The following is a 15,836-nucleotide window of genomic DNA, read 5'->3' as shown; positions in this document are numbered from 1 at the left end:
TACAGTTTTATATGAAACAGCATTTTTAATACCTGTTTAATTAGTTTAAATGCATGCTCTTTCCTATGTTAAACTATTTTAAATACTAAAATCTCATTTTATTTTGAAAATAAATCTTTTTTTGGAGTGGTGTTACAGAAACATAGAACGTCATTTAGTAAAAGAAGAAGAAAAAAAATCCCAGAAGATATCAAAAGAAGAAAAACTGTGAAAAGAAGAAACTTTGAGGATTTTACACTCTTTTAAGATGCCTGATATATTTGGCTAAAATATTGATGTGTCCCAAAAAGGATTAGTCAGTGGTGTCAATCATAATACACTAATTGATTTGAATATTAAAATAGAAGATAGACATGAAAACAATATTTATAATTTTCTACATACAGTGTGAATGTTAAACTGAGGTGGCAGAAGCTCAGCTTCATGTAATTCAATATATGTTGTTCACTTGAGTCACAACATTTGCCACCAAGTTAAATTTATATAAATTATGTATTTCAGATGCCAACAAAGGCAATAATGCAGAACTGAACCATATTTCCTTTTTCATTTACACGAATGCTTGACCTGTACTTGTGAGGCAGTTAATGCTGGTAGAGAACTGAAAGTAGTTCCACAGCCTATATTAGGTAAGCCAACATTCATGGCCTACAGAAACTGCTCACACTGTATTGGTCCAGTGGAGACCACTGCAACAGCAGCACTCTTCTCTTCATTCACCCTGGTGTGAGTATGAGGGCAGAGATGGCATGCACCAACCTACTATAAATACACCTGGATTCATTTCAGGCTTAAAGGCTACGTGTTCATAGTCACTCTGAATGGAACACTGTGACTTATTCCCTTTCTTACTCAAAAGGTCACCCTTTTTCACTGGTACGAGATTAGCTCTCTCAACAGAGCAGGAAAACTGGTCAGAGTTCAATGTAAAATGATGATTTCTGCTTGGAGTCTCATTCTATAGCGTGCCCGTCTCTCTTTCCCTTGTGCAATAATACGAGTCCTCCACTGCGGGGCTGTAATGGTATTATGAGGGACACGTCATTAATCCACTTGCAGAAAAGGAAACCAGCCCAGTAGAAAGTCTTAGCTTTCTGCTGATCAGACCAGACAGGGCTAGGTCATCGTGTGTGATCCAGTACAACTGTTCATAATTTACATTATAATGCACTGTAATGGATTTAGTGTGCAGTGCCGATTATAGAAATTGATTGAGTCCTGATAGATTATCAAGTTGAGAATTGGTCTAGTGTACCCACTCGCTTAAACTGTTTCACAGATTTAACATATTAAAGAGAAATTCCACTAATTTTTTTTTTTAATTTCTACAACATTCTGCCTAATCGTCATTCGGAGAGTTTTGTTATGAAATGACGCCTTTTCTACAAACATATTGTCACATATCTTTACAGGAGTGTAGTCCTGTAATTTTATTTACCACCTGAAACCACCAGTGAACCAGTATTTATATGTAATTTTGGTGATGGTAAAATAGTGGCAAATCTGAAAAAGCATTTTTAGGGACTATTTTTCCTGTATGCCTCTCCACCATGAATGGATTTAAACATAAGCTATACACCAAAGTCTTATCTCAAACCTACAGTAAAACACTGTCTCAGTGTATAGTCTTAACCATTTCATGTAATAAATTTCTGTGATGGAGCATTAAACTCTAGACATCTGGCTCCTATCACCAACACTGTAAACAATTCTGACTCTGTATGTTTCTCTAGAATGAAGCATTTCACAACAAACCACTTTGAACAGCTTTACTTGCATCTTAACCACTTCATTATGTTAGAATAAAAAGGTTGGATTTGTCTTTAACACTAGTAATGATCAGTTATTGACAAATGGAATCATATCAACCTTTGCTTATTGTCTTTGATGAAGCAAGTGAAAAACTTTTTCCATGTGTTATCTGCATAAGGGACCTTTTAAATTAGTAAACATAGTCGAGTGAATTGTAAAATATACAACCTTAAAAAAGATGGTTCTTTAAGGGTTCTTGAGTAAAGAAAATTGTTCTGTACAGAGCCATGAACAGCCAAAGAACCCTTTGCATGATTAAAAGATTCTTCAGATTGATGGAGAATGTGTTGCAGAGGGTGCTACATAGAATCCTTTTTGAAAAGGGTTCAACACAACACCAAAAAGGATTCCACTATTGTTAAAAGCCAAAGAATCCTATGTTGGTACTACCTAGAACCCTTTTGCTAAGAGTGTGGGCCAGATTCCAAACAATACTGTCCACACTACGAGAAAGATACACTACGTTTGAAGTTGGGAAATGCTTAAAACATAGTGATGTTAAGGCTTATGCTTAAATGCAAATGAAATAAATTCTAAGGTAAATATATAGTGGAGTTGATGCCTGTGCACATAGATATTTGCAAAAAATGTTCAAATTTAATAAAATGAAAAAGGATATTTTGAAATACAACCCATAAACAATTTTCAGCAACAGCAAGTTTTCGAGCACCTCGTAAAACTGCTTTAGGGAATGATCAAGAATGTGTAAAGCTGCATTAAGGAATGTGGGGTGATTTCTAAAAGAATCTAAAATAGCAAGATTGTATTTGGTTGATACTATTTTTCTTTCTGCACACTTCACAGATTGATAGGTTTCACTGTTGTGAAGTAATAAAAATAAACAAGCCCACTCTCTTGAAAAAGAGAGGTTTTCAAGGGTTCTTCAAGTAAAGAAAATGGTTCTATATAGAATGGGTTCTTAAAGGGTTCTTAAGAATGTGCTGTAGATGGTTTTATAAAGAAGATGTCAAGCTTATAACAATAACAGTTTGTCCTTATAGATTAGCAGGTCAAGAATTAGTCCAGTGTACCCACTTGCTTAAATTATGTTTCACAAATTTAACCTATTAAATAGAAATTCCACAATTCTTTTCAAAATTTCTTCAAAATTTTGCTTAATCGCCGTTAAGAGAGTTTTGTTGTGAAATAATGCATTTTCTACAAACATATCAAGAATTTGCTGTAGGTGGTTCTATAAAAACATTTTTGATAAAGGCTCTATAAAAAGGGTTCTTTTACTGTTTTGATGTCAAGCTTGTAACAACAGAAGGACCTTTTTGGGTGCTATATAGAACTCTTTTCAAATAGCTTCTATGTAGAACCATCTACAGCACATTCTCCATCAATCCAAAGAACCCTTTCATGATGCAAAGAACCCTTTAATCATGCAAAGGGTTCTTTGAGTGTTGATGACTCTATACAGAACCCTTTTTCTTACTAAAGAACACTTGATGAACCATTTTTTAAGGGTGCATCAGTGGTTAATTATGTCCAAGTGCAGAACGATACATATTTTGCCCTCATTTCAGTATTGTTATTTCATTCTCTTAGAGATTCTTCTAGTTAATCACGCTATCACAATAAAATATGCTTCCTACACAGTAACCTTTGCATCCATATCTGCCCTTGATCACAATGCACACAGCTGTTTTGAACCTACAGACTTCTCTACAACACACTGAAATCATTTTACAGATCACATTAGTGTTCAAAATCTATAGACAAACTCCACCAAACACACGGAGCGGTTTTATTAGAAGGATTTATTGAGTTTAGATTTCCAGTAAGACCTGCAGTAGTAGTGGAGATTGCAGAGGGCACGGCCTGTGGGTCTATCATCAGCCAAGCTCTCAGCTGGACGCTCTGAGACGAAACTGCTCATTTCCTGGACTGGATGGGTGCTGGAACTTTGATGTCCTGGCCTTTCTCCAGCCTCTTCTCACACTCAATCAGAAAGTTGACACCATCGATCACACACTGAACCAGCTCGACCTGGAACAATGGAGTATAAAATGAGCCAGTCAGCTTAGCTCTTAGTGGTCTTAAATATTACAGGTGGGTTTGTTATACATACTGTCATATGCAAAAATTTGAACACCCCTGGTCAAATGACATGTTTTGTTGATTTTCTAAATGAAAATAGGTCAAAACACACAAAGAATTTTTCTGCAAATTTTATCTCATTTTATGTTTGCTGAGTTTTATGTTATCTTGGAGTTTATACTTATATAAAATAAAATAAATGCTTCAACGCTTCAACATATGGATCTAGGAAAAAAACTAAAGGTTCTTAAAGGATCTGTACACTTGCAAATCGCATTTGCAAAAAAGATTCCTTGAAGAATCATATACTGAAAGGTTTCAAAAGTGGCTCATCTACATCTATCTAAAAAAGGGCATCTTTACTTTCAAAACCATAGGAATAGGCTAAAGCTGTGTCCAGAAAAGCAGCCCTGGAGGAGTTGAGCTGGTTACGGGTAGCTAATGATGCCACCTACATCATCGCCTTTTTAGGAAGTGGTGGATTATGTAATGGTCTTCCATATGGAGCAGATAACTATAGTCTGCCTGTGATCTTTCTGGTACTTTTTCTTAGGAAATTTCTTCATATGACATCTATATTGCTTTAACACATCCAAAAGAGTCATAGTTTTTTTTTAATGACCATTTTCAACCCTTTTATCACTTAGAATTGAACAAACAAGCCATGTTTTTTACTGTATTTTTAAGATTGATATGTAAAACTGATATTTTGACCATATCAGCCCAGTTTTATCAACCCTACACTGGTTATCAGTCAAATTTCGCATTGACTATAAAATTCTATTACTGACCTATAAAGCTCTAAGCGGACTCGCCCTCAGTACCTGAGTGAACTTCTCTCCTACTATGAACCATCACGCCTACTTAGATCACAAGGTGCTGGCTTACTACTGGTACCTAGAATTAATGAAGCTACATCGGGGGGACAGCCTTCTCATACAAAGCCCCCAGATTTGGAATAATCTTCCTGTTAATGTTCAGGACTCAGACACAGCCTCAGTATTTAAGTCTAGGCTAAAATCTTACTTGTATAGTCAAGCCTTTGGTAATTAGTTTTCCCTGTCAGATCTAGACCTGCCAGAGTCTCTGCTGCTCTGTTATACTGTAATCTGTGATCAGTCACTCATTACATCACTGACTCTGTGTGTTTTTCTTTCTTTGCCCATCCTGTGCGTCTGATGCTGTTGCCTCTTCTGCCTTGATCGAGTGCCACTGCTCGCCAGCCTTCTGGACCAGCTTGACCACCATTGAGCTTCTTGCTGTACAACGCTGTACAATCCTTACCCTCAGATGCTGCTGCTGCCACTGCATAATCATAAACTAATCAAATGAACCACTGCCCCACCTGATTTCCTGCTTTGTACTATAATACTTTATATTATGCATAAGCTATGTAAATAAACTTTGCTTACTTTCTAAATGATCTGTTCTGATTGGTTGCCTTGTATTGTGCTTCATTTAAAAAGCTATCCAGAATGATGCACTTAGTTCAGTGTAAAATAGGCAGAGCTCAGTTGCTGTATAAACAGATAAATATTGTGTAAATCTTTAGTTTTTTTGTGACATCACAAAAACGCAGACTTCAAAATCAAAATGGCTCAAAACTCAAAATGGATTTGCAGCTTTGTTTTCATATATAGACTGTCTGGAGTGGGAGTGAATGGAATGTTTTGAAACCTGAACAATATTTATGATCTACAAAACAAGTCAGTAAAATTCCATCATATGGGCCCTGTGAACTGAAGTTCCTGTACAAGCTTCTACAAATTTTTCAATACTACATAGATTAAATGAGCAAGTGCTTGTCATAAAAGGCTTGTCTCTTGTCTGTATGGGCCTTCCCTAAGCCCTCCAGTATAATATCTGCCCTCATATTTGAGGATACCTTTTTTCCCCCTCAATCCTGCCGAGGCATTTGGCAAAGATAAGACTTCCTACAGCAGGAGCTATTTACCTCAGACTTGCCCAGCCGATCAAGGTTGGAGATGTCAAAAGTGTCGCCTACAGCAGCAGTGTCCACACCTCCCGTACCGCGCTTCTGTAGCCTGAGGTTATCCAGGATCTTGGAGAAGCGTGGATCCTTTGGCAGAAGGGACATGGAGGAAAATAAGATGTAATCGAATCGTATATTTTCTACACAAACGCATTCAGCTAAATTTAAAAGTAGATAAATTAATCTTATGTCAAATTATCCACAATTCAGAACCTTGCTGAGGAGTGGCAGGCGGACATGGACTCCAGCTCTTAGTCCGGTGCCCAGGTTGGATGGGCAAGTCAGGATGTAGCCTAGACGTTCATTCCACATGAACTCCCAGCCTCTCTCCTGAATCAGCCTCTCCACCTTTACAGAGTGACGTAAAACACAAAGATATTAATTTCTGCTTTATAACAGGAATATGATCATGTTCCCCTGAATGATGTATACATACATCTTTCAGTCCTCTGCAGAATCTCTCAAAGACCCTCTTCATGTTGCCACCCTTCTCCATGGAGATGACGCGGGTGTGGTCCTCCTCATTGATCCAGATTAAGAATGTTTTCTCATTGTTGTGCCTGTGAAATGACACATCCATCAGATTTGGAAACTAATCTACATAAAAGATTACTATACAATACAAGTTATATTTTATCTCAAAAGGTTCTGATCTGCTGAAAATGCCCAAAAACACACCTTTGCTTTGTTATTAGATTGAGTAGTTAAATGGATCAGAAGATGTCCAAATAACGTCATATTTACAAACCTTTGCTTTCAGAAAGTTTATATGGCATTAAAGGGCCCATATATTGGAAGTTTTACTCACTTTTATGAAACAAGAGTTGTAGTATATAAATACCATTCAGGTTTCAAAACATGCTGTTTACTCTGCAGTCCATACATTCCAGTCATATAAACGGCTTGTTTTGAACTCATTATTTTTGTGATGTCACAGAAAACAGTTTGTTTATATATATCTACCTAAACAGCCTCTTGCAATTAGTTCCACCCATTGTCACTAAGTAAGGAGTGTTTCAGCCCAGACTTTTTTCAGGTACAATAAATAGTAGCCAATCAGAACTGAAATAGTTGTGTGCAAATGTTTGAGTTCCTCTGGTCAAATTGCATGTCTTGTTGATTTTCTAAATGTAAATAAGTTAACACATCGTCTACAGTCAACAAACCTAAATATGGCATTTTTCTGCTAATGCTAGAGCAGAATTTATATGTATTTGAAGATGTCTGAAAAATAAAATAAGGCCTCATTTTATGTTTTTTTCCAATATGTTAAATTCAGGAAATAAGTAGGGGAACCCAAATATTTGCATATGACTATATCAGTTTTAATTGGATGCCCACTGGGCTGAAACATTTATTATAACTTCAGCGAGAATGGGTGGAGCTAAACTGCTGTAGGCATTAGATGGAAATATGTAAATTTATTATTTTCTATTTTATTGACAAACAAAAAACAGCCTTTTTAGTTCTAAGGGATAAAGACATGCTGGAAAATCACATGTAAAATATAATTATCACTATTTTTAGTACACAAAACCACGTAAATGTTATTAGTGCAGCTAAAAAAAAGCTAAAATACTAGAAAAATATAGGATATGGGCCCTTTCATAAATTAACTGAAAGTATCAGTCAGTATAAATGTCACGGTTGGCTCCTCCCACTACTCCATGTGCTCCTTTGTTTTGGTCTTCCATGTGCATTTGTTTTGGTATCTGTAGTCCTGCCCCTCATTTTGTAACTCCTCCCCTGATTGTTTGCACCTGACCCTCGTTATCCCTGTGTATTTAAGCCCTGTGTTTGCCTCTCTGTGTTCGATGTCTGGGTCTCTGTTTGCTGCGTTTATTCTGGTTTATGTCATGTCTGCCCCCCGATCTATCCGTGTTGGCTATGACCCTGGATTTGCCCTTATTAAATCTTACTTATCTCAGTGTATGCGTCCGTCTCCTCGCTCCGCGTTACAATAAAATAAACACGTCAGGACCACAGCACTGAAATTTCACACACAAGTGCGCATGCAGTCTATAAGCGGCCACTGGTAGTGCAGATCTCATGCACCATACCAGATTCCTCTGGCATCAGGCCAGTCACGCGCCATCCCTGCACAAGTCAGCAAGGGCGAGACAGGCTTGTCAAACAGGAAATGATCCTAAGATGGATTATACCAATCAGGAAAAAGGGGAGAACATGAGGGAGGGGTTAAACACAAACGATAAGGGTCCAGATTGAAAGCAAAATGTCTTGTTCTTGTGTTCCCAGTAAAGCAATTATCACCTGATCACCTGAGTGCAATTATTTGAGCTGATCGCAGTTGTTAGCTTTCACAGTCATATGATTACATTGCAACAAACTCAGTGTGAATTATGCGCATTTTCTTCCAGTGGGTTGAGACTAATACATGTGAAAAAGCAGAAAATGCTTTTACTGATATGCATCTTCTGACTTTAACAACTTTAATGGTAATATGTGGGAACTGCAAGCTACTAAATATGGACAGGTAGAAAACAAAATGCTCAGCCACTCTAGGTTTGTTCTTTAACAGTCACAAACAAGAACAAAAAAGACAATTAAATTGTTAACTGCAATTATTTATTGCATCTTCTGCTTGTAGCTAGAAGGCCAGACCCCCTCATTGCTGTAGTAGGACTAATGTAGGACTGAGCAACAGGGAGGAGATGGGGTGGTGGTGGGCATTGCCAACCCTTCATTTTGGGAACGGAAGGTGAGGATATAAATTTATAGGGTGTTAGATTGGAAGAAGGAGGAGTTTCAGGCATGTCCTTCCCTTTAAACTTTGGTTGCAACATAACTACATTAATCCAAACAAGTTCCTACATTTTCAGTCGCTCAAAGTGACTTGTAAGCAAGCTAATGCGAAATGAGCCAAATGTTCTCATAACTTTCATTTAAACATATTCCAGTACCAACACCAAATTCCACTAGATAAAACTTATATTGTCAACACTAACTTTATACTATTATAATCAGTTTATGATGTGGACAGTTGTACAGACATTTTGGTCTAGTAGCACTACCTGCTACCTAGTCAATGACTGAAGTCGAGATCATGATAACCATGTAATCTTTCAGTACAAGTGGACAAACAAGTGGGATCACTACTGCAGCCTGGCAGTGCTAACTGGGAATCACTACTTCCTATTCCTGTTCCTTACCAAATGCCTCGAGCGTCTGGCCAGTCTCTGGCCATTCCAGATGCAGTGAGGAGAGGAGACACTGGCTTATCAAAGAGGAAGTGCTCCTTAGATAGGCCAGCATGAGACAAAAGCAGCGATAATTGTGTTAGGTAGCATTACAAACTATGGCGTTGATATTTTTGGCTCTGGATTCAAAAGATCTGAACAATTAGAAATGTACACTATTACACATAAAGAATCCTAAACATTTCCTGTCATGAATAAATGGTTCTAGGAAAAATCTTGGTAATACATACAAATCTTGGATAGTACATTTTAGATGCTTTGTAGAGACTTACCTTCAACTTACATTCAACTAAATTATTTATTAATTAGCATTTTTTCGGACACTATTGAGTCATAAAATGGAATTCCAGAGTAATTTTGAGGGCTCTACTATTTCCTATAATGCACTTGCCATTATCTAGTGAACACAATAGATTATTGCCACAGCTGAGTGTTTAACAATTTGCATAGAGAGTCTCTTATTTCTTAGAAATGGACAGAGGAACGCTACGTTAACCGTGGCTACTGAGCTATAGAAAACAAAACTTATCAGACTCTCAAATCTCGGACATGCTGAAACTGTTCAAGCTCTGTGCAACTTAAAAACAAAGACCCTAAAATGTTTCCTGCCCGTTGCTCATCATACAGCAAAAAACTTGACTGGTATCTGCAGGTTACTGTAATCATCAGCCAAGAATTAAATGTGTAGTTATTTCTTCGTCCCATGCACTTTTCAAAATGCTACCCCCAAATGTACAGCTACAAATAAGAAGCCCTTATCATCGCTCAAGCAGCAAATGTTAGGCAGTGAGACCTATTTCAGTCAGAGAGAACTATTTCAGTCTTTTACTGAAAGTTCCTTTAAAGAGCCATCATTTAAATCCACAGCATTCTTCTGAGGAATCATTCTTGATAACTTTATTTGTGTGTATAATAAGTACTAAAAGTCAGTGCCAATGTCTTACATCAATAAGCTGTTGCTGCTCCCTCTCAGTCATGTCAGTCAGGCTGTAGTATTTGCCAGACAGGTCCCCTTTCAGGCCAGACAGGGCCTGGACCACCACACGCTCCACCTCACGTCTTTCAGAGCGCGTGCAGGCTGGGGGAAGGCTGAGGCCACGGATGCTGCGGCCTGTGCGCACACGGGATGACAGCACATATTTGTCATCGAACATCCCAGAGGTGATCTGCACCAGAGAGAGACATGTTATGTCATCATCATGTTAAACCAGGCTTCCCAGTCTAGTCATCAGGGACCCCTGACGGCTCATGTTTTTGCTTTCTGCAGCCCAGTATCGTATTCATGGCTATGTTTTCTTATTTGCTAATTCCGTCAATTGCTAATATGTGAACTGTCTAGAGCAGGGGTCATCAATTCTGGTCCATATACTATATATAATCCCTTACACAAACTTTGTTTTATTTACATTTTAGTGACATTCTTATTTTAAGTACATGGCATCAAAAAATATGCTTATATAATTTTTACAATAAAATGTCACTATTTTCATTGCAAGGGCTCAGTTGATGACTCTAAGACAGCGATCTAAGACAGTGGTTCCTACTCTGGTCCTCAGGGCCCCCCACATTTTTCCTTCACCTGTGTTGCAAATTGGGTTGGAGCAAAAACGTGGTCCACCTTTGCCTGGTCCTGAGGACTGGGTTGGGAACCACTGGTCTCAGGAGTCCCCAAGGACTGGGATGGGGTACACTGATATCACCATTTATGACACAGTTTAGGATCTTTCTTTGTTGTTTCCATTCAGTTCCATTCATTGCATATTTTTAAAAGTCTCTTTAGTTTAATCTAGAGGTAGTTAGCATTTCAGTCTAAGCAAGCCCAAGAAAACATTCTTTACCTTAGAGCTGTCCAGATCTGTAGGGTGTTTCATGATCTTTGGGTCATAGCCATTGTGTCTGTCCTTGATCACTGGGTCAAAGAGCTCAGCAAACATCTGAGGATTACAACCACACTCATTTACACAGGCTGGGAGTACTATAAGGAACTAAGCCCACAGCACTTGCTGATGAAATTTCACTGCTGTGAAAGAAACATGCAGGGTAGCATACCTCATAGCTCTCCTCATCACCAGCCACCATGCCTACAGTCTTGATGAATGGATGCCCAGGGTTGTCCACCCCAGTCTGAATGCACTGGTCCAATGTCCAGCCATTTGGGGTTTCCTTGTCCCTCAGGCGACCATATATTGCAGGGGTCAGAGAAGACGCCATGCAGTTGTTATGCTTGCGCAGATCTGGGTAGTCAGCGCTATGAGAAATTGTGGGAAAACATAATAATGAAATGCAAAAGCATTCAGCGGACACTGTGGATAATTATGTTACAGATGTAGGCATAAGTAGCATTGGAAGTCTTCTCCAAGGGCAAGTATGGTGTGCTTGCTCAAGCAGGGAATCAAACCCTAGGTATATTGCATGAGGCAGCAGTTACCCTCTACACAATATTAAATATGTCATAATGCTGCTTTTATAACAAAATTTTGTATCTCTGAAGTAACTTTAAAGGAAATAACAGATCTGTATGGCAATCTTTTATTCAAGGTAATTTTGGACCATTTCTATTGGTTGATACAGTATGTCATTATATATTTACACAATATGACCAAATATTGTTTTTTAAAGTTACAAGATTTTGTTTTGATTATTTTCACAAATGACTCAGCATGGAATATGTTTTGTTGGACTTCTAGAATTTTAATTTTATCACAGATATCTAGTATTACATGCACTTGGAGTGTACAGTACGTCTAGTTTTAGGATTTCACAAATCAGATCATTTTGCTTTGCATGTGAATCTGGCACAGACAGTGGAGTAGAGCGTGGCTCTCTGCCCGCCGTACCGGATTTAAAGCACTTTGGTTCCTGAGCCAAGTGTGTGTGAGATCTCCTCAGGATACATGACCTGGCCTTTTCACGGTCACATGGTGCTCAACAGGCTTCAGTGAAAGCTTGGTATTGTACACTTTTTAGTTTTACTGACTGACTCATAAGGACAGTCATGTATGTATGTTAGAGGAGTTCAGAAAGAGTCTTTGACATTTTGTTTTCAGTTAACCGTGTTTATCTCGAGCTATGAATAACCATTTATAATCTAAACATTTACAGGTTTGGTCTTTATGAGACTTACAAATCACCAACTAAGATTGTCTCTCACCTGGGGGGATAGAGCTTCTTCCTCTCGGCAGCAGACACGCCAGTCTCGCTCATCAGGTAGCCAGCCCCCAGGGTGCCTGCCCCGAGGCTGGCCATGAGCACAGCTGCGTTGCGGCCGGACAGCATTCGAGTGAAAGTGCTCGCCATCCTCACCGCTTAGATGTCCAGTCAGCTACTGTGGATAAGGGTGAGATAATAATTGCATATTGTGGGCAGATGTCACAATAAACGATTCATCTCAACAGTAAGAGTGTTTTTACTTCTAATGCATAAAATTAAAATAAATATAGAAGTTAGTAATATCTTGACTGAAGAATAGTTACAAGAACACAGATTCAGTTCCTGACTTCTCTCTGCTCTCCAGCCATTGCACAGATTTCATAAATTCCAGCAACAGCTCACTTGATTGGATTGAATGTAGGACCAATTAGTCAAACTATATATAAAAATAAGTAAAAACACTCCTTGTAATTGAAATTAATGTAACATTTTTTTCAAATAATTTGGACTTTTCAAATTATGCAATAAACAAATAAATAAATAAAAATGAAATAAATTAATTCACACAGCCACAACTTTGGATGGACCCATGAGACATGTGTTATGTTCAGGGTAAAAGTCTGAACCTTCAGGAAAAGTTTTATTATTATTATTATTAATATTATTATTATAACAAAATAAATATTATTGTGACGCTAAGCTGGGACCAACTTATGTCATGATTCTATATATGAAAGCTCCAGACAAAGCTTTAACACTGCTGGGGGCTATTCTGGCCTCCTCCAGAAGGCATCACTGAACCAGGCCAAAGGCAAGTGCTCTGCAGGAGCTGAACTGAGCTGTGGAGGAAGTATTAATAGCAACAGGTCTAGATTAAGCATTACAGCCAAGTCTTTGCTGGCAGTAATAAGCTCCACCAGCCACATGATCCACAGTGACATTCTAGTCCGGTCAGAGGGGCTTACAAACGGACAAGAGTCTGAGAGAGAGGCCCTGGGGTGAGCGAGACCTGCAGCATAAGAGTCAGTTGACCCACAGCAAGGGGCAGTCTGAAACTGAGCACTGCACAGGTGGCTGGATTTACCTTCTAAGCATATGTTAGCATAATATCTAAGCTAATGTGCATTTGATATTGTTAATCTACACTGGCATATAATTTAATTCTTAATTTAATTACATTTAATGTAATCTCATGTAAGGTTCCTGGTTTGGAGATATATGTTGTTGTTTTTTTTTTTAAATCAGTGGCTACGTTACGCTTTGTCTATATGTCAACAATCAAAGAATGATTGTGAATATTGTGCAATATTCTTAATAATTCCCATAAACCAAATACAAATTACCTACATATTACATTACTTGTTAACAGCTGTACAATCAGTCAGTGAAAAATAATTTTTCCCATTGAATGCACTGAGCAATCAGACATTATCTTCCATCCTACCAGTTTTTACATTCATGTACAAATCATTTTATTAATATTTATATATGTATATATTTGCGTATAAAAAAATGCAAACAAATAAGCAGCAAAATAAACCTGTTTAGTTTATAAAGCTTTTAGAAGTTACTCACTGTAGAGAGAGTGGAGAGAAGGGAATGAGTTCCAGTCGCACAGTCCAGCAGGTAGTGCACTGTGGAGTAAGGCTGCTACCAATAAGAGCTTATCCCAGCAGCCAATCCAATTTCTGCCGTCAGCATGTGAGAGCCGTCAGCACCTCCCTGCTGCTGGACGCTTTGCCCTTGAGCTTTCTCCCTCACACAGGTCAAAACCTCTAGGCTTTTCCACTCCTATAGGGCTGACCTCTCCTACATGTGGCTACATACATACATACAAAGGTATGCATGTAGGTATGTGTATAGTACATGCGGTTGCATTGGCCATAGTCTATCACAGCAATAACATGTTCTTGGATAGGGCTCTGTACATATCTATCTATCTATCTATCTATCTATCTATCTATCTATCTATCTATCTATCTATCTATCTATCTATCTATCTATCTATCTATCTATCTATCTATCTATCTATCTACATATTCAGTCAGCTTTATTTATAACAGTTATAACATATTATAGAAAGATATATAGATATATAGACAGACAGAGAGCACAGATATAGATACGGATATATACATGGGCTGTTTAATGAAACACTATCAGAAAAAGAAATTCAGTAATATTTAGGTGTTAAGTGTATATATGCATAATGTTCAATCTAGGCCCATGTATGTGTGGCAATGGGCTTCTGCCGTGTAGGCAGTGTGTAGCTGAAGGTTACACTTTGGTTAGACTGGTTAGTGCTTTGCGCAAGAGAAACCTGAGAGCTTTGGTATTATCAAGCTTAATACCAGCGTCCCTGCTGGGCGGACACTTTCATCCCTCTCTTCCTCCAATGGATTAGAGAGGAGAGAAAGACACAGAGAGAGAGAGAGAGAGAGAGAGAGAGAGAGAGAGAGAGAAAAACTTGTCTGCCATTTAAAATGTAGCCTTCATTAAAGCTAACATTTACATGCAGTACTGTGCAAAAGTCAGGGACCACCTTCTATTTAAAAATTCTGTTTGAAAATACCTTTACATTGTGTGTAAATTTCATGATGAATCAATCACAAGAAATGGCCCAAAATGACTTGGAAAAAACTCTGGTTCCATTGACGTATTAAAAACGAAGCAGGTTTTTTCCTTCTCCTGTAAAGTTACCATTTTGGAGATACAAGGTTTTGTTCCAACAGCTGTGATATACAATAATATAAAGTAATAGAAGTGAAAAAACAACAACTAAACTGGAGATCACAACCATGCAAGACCTAGTAGACCACCAAAACTGTCACCATCAGATAAACTGTAAAGTTATGAGAAGAGGAAATCAAGCTTGACTCTTGCTTTAGTTCTGAATAAATCCACAGGTGTTTCTGTCCATCCTTCCACTGTGGGAGGACAACTCAATACTTTGAATCTGAATGGATGTGTAGTTGTCAAGAAGCTGTTACATAGAAAAGTGGATTGACCATAGTCCAGACCTCAACATCATTGAGTATGTTTGGGATTACTTCAATTGTGAGAGGCAGAAAATGAAACCAACTTCTAAGACTGAACTTTGGAGGTGTGGAAAAATATCACTGCAGATTTATTTGAAGAACTGAAAGCAAGTCTCCTGAATACAACCCCAATTCCAATGGAGTTGAGACGTTGTGTAAAACATAAATAAAAACAGAATACAATGATTTGCAAATCCTTTTCAACCTATATTCAATTGAATACACTACAAAGACAAGATATTTAATGTTCAAACGGATAAACTTTATTGTTTTTTGCAAATATTCATTCATTTTGAATTTGAAGCCTGCAACACGTGCAATTGTTTTTGGAAATCATGGACGTCGTGTCCTCCAGGCCAAAGAGGAAAAGAACTGTCTGGATTTTTATCAGTGCAAAGTTCAAAAGCCAGCATCTCTGATGGTATGGGAGTTTGTTAGTGCCCATGGCATGGGTAACTTCCACATCTGTGAAGGAACCATTAATGCTGAAAGGTACATACAGGTTTTGGAGCAACATATGCTGCCATCCAAGCAACGTCTTTTTCATGGACGTTCTGCTTATTTGAGCAAGACAATGCCAAG

General features: G+C 38.1%; 1 protein-coding gene across 3 annotated transcripts; it reads right to left on the bottom strand.

Annotated features, from left to right (window-relative positions):
- Nucleotides 1–3,556: 3,556 nt before the first annotated feature.
- On the bottom strand, nucleotides 3,557–13,879 carry ckmt2b (creatine kinase, mitochondrial 2b (sarcomeric)). Of its 3 annotated transcripts, none has more exons than XM_037531369.1 (10): nucleotides 13,792–13,879; nucleotides 12,218–12,388; nucleotides 11,116–11,314; nucleotides 10,905–11,000; nucleotides 10,011–10,232; nucleotides 9,019–9,104; nucleotides 6,285–6,408; nucleotides 6,062–6,196; nucleotides 5,810–5,935; nucleotides 3,557–3,804 (listed from the first exon to the last, which is right to left on the bottom strand). In XM_037531369.1, exons 2-10 carry the CDS (start codon nucleotides 12,361–12,363, stop codon nucleotides 3,691–3,693), a joined length of 1,248 nt encoding a protein of 415 aa, XP_037387266.1. In that variant the 5' UTR covers nucleotides 12,364–12,388; nucleotides 13,792–13,879; the 3' UTR covers nucleotides 3,557–3,690. The 3 variants fall into 3 exon arrangements, with proteins under 3 accessions (XP_037387266.1, XP_017546586.1, XP_017546585.1); XM_017691097.2 differs by lacking the exon at nucleotides 9,019–9,104 and adding an exon at nucleotides 7,909–7,994 and having other exon boundaries at nucleotides 13,792–13,878; XM_017691096.2 differs by lacking the exon at nucleotides 9,019–9,104 and adding an exon at nucleotides 7,909–7,994 and having other exon boundaries at nucleotides 12,218–12,391; nucleotides 13,792–13,867.
- Between the last annotated feature and the right edge of the window lie 1,957 nt (nucleotides 13,880–15,836).

This window comes from Pygocentrus nattereri, chromosome 20, assembly GCF_015220715.1.
Source record: "Pygocentrus nattereri isolate fPygNat1 chromosome 20, fPygNat1.pri, whole genome shotgun sequence".
Taxonomy (NCBI): Eukaryota; Metazoa; Chordata; class Actinopteri; order Characiformes; family Serrasalmidae; genus Pygocentrus; species Pygocentrus nattereri.
This window is presented reverse-complemented; position numbering and strand designations above follow the sequence as displayed.

Excerpts from the sequence above, each read along its gene's own strand:
- ckmt2b (XM_037531369.1), bottom strand. The coding sequence starts at position 12,363 with ATGGCGAGCACTTTCACTCGAATGCTGTCCGGCCGCAACGCAGCTGTG. Across the intron at positions 11,001-11,115 it reads GTGATGAGGAGAGCTATGAG|ATGTTTGCTGAGCTCTTTGA; the intron begins GTATGCTACCCT and ends TGTAATCCTCAG. Across the intron at positions 6,197-6,284 it reads TCTGCAGAGGACTGAAAGAT|GTGGAGAGGCTGATTCAGGA; the intron begins GTATGTATACAT and ends CACTCTGTAAAG.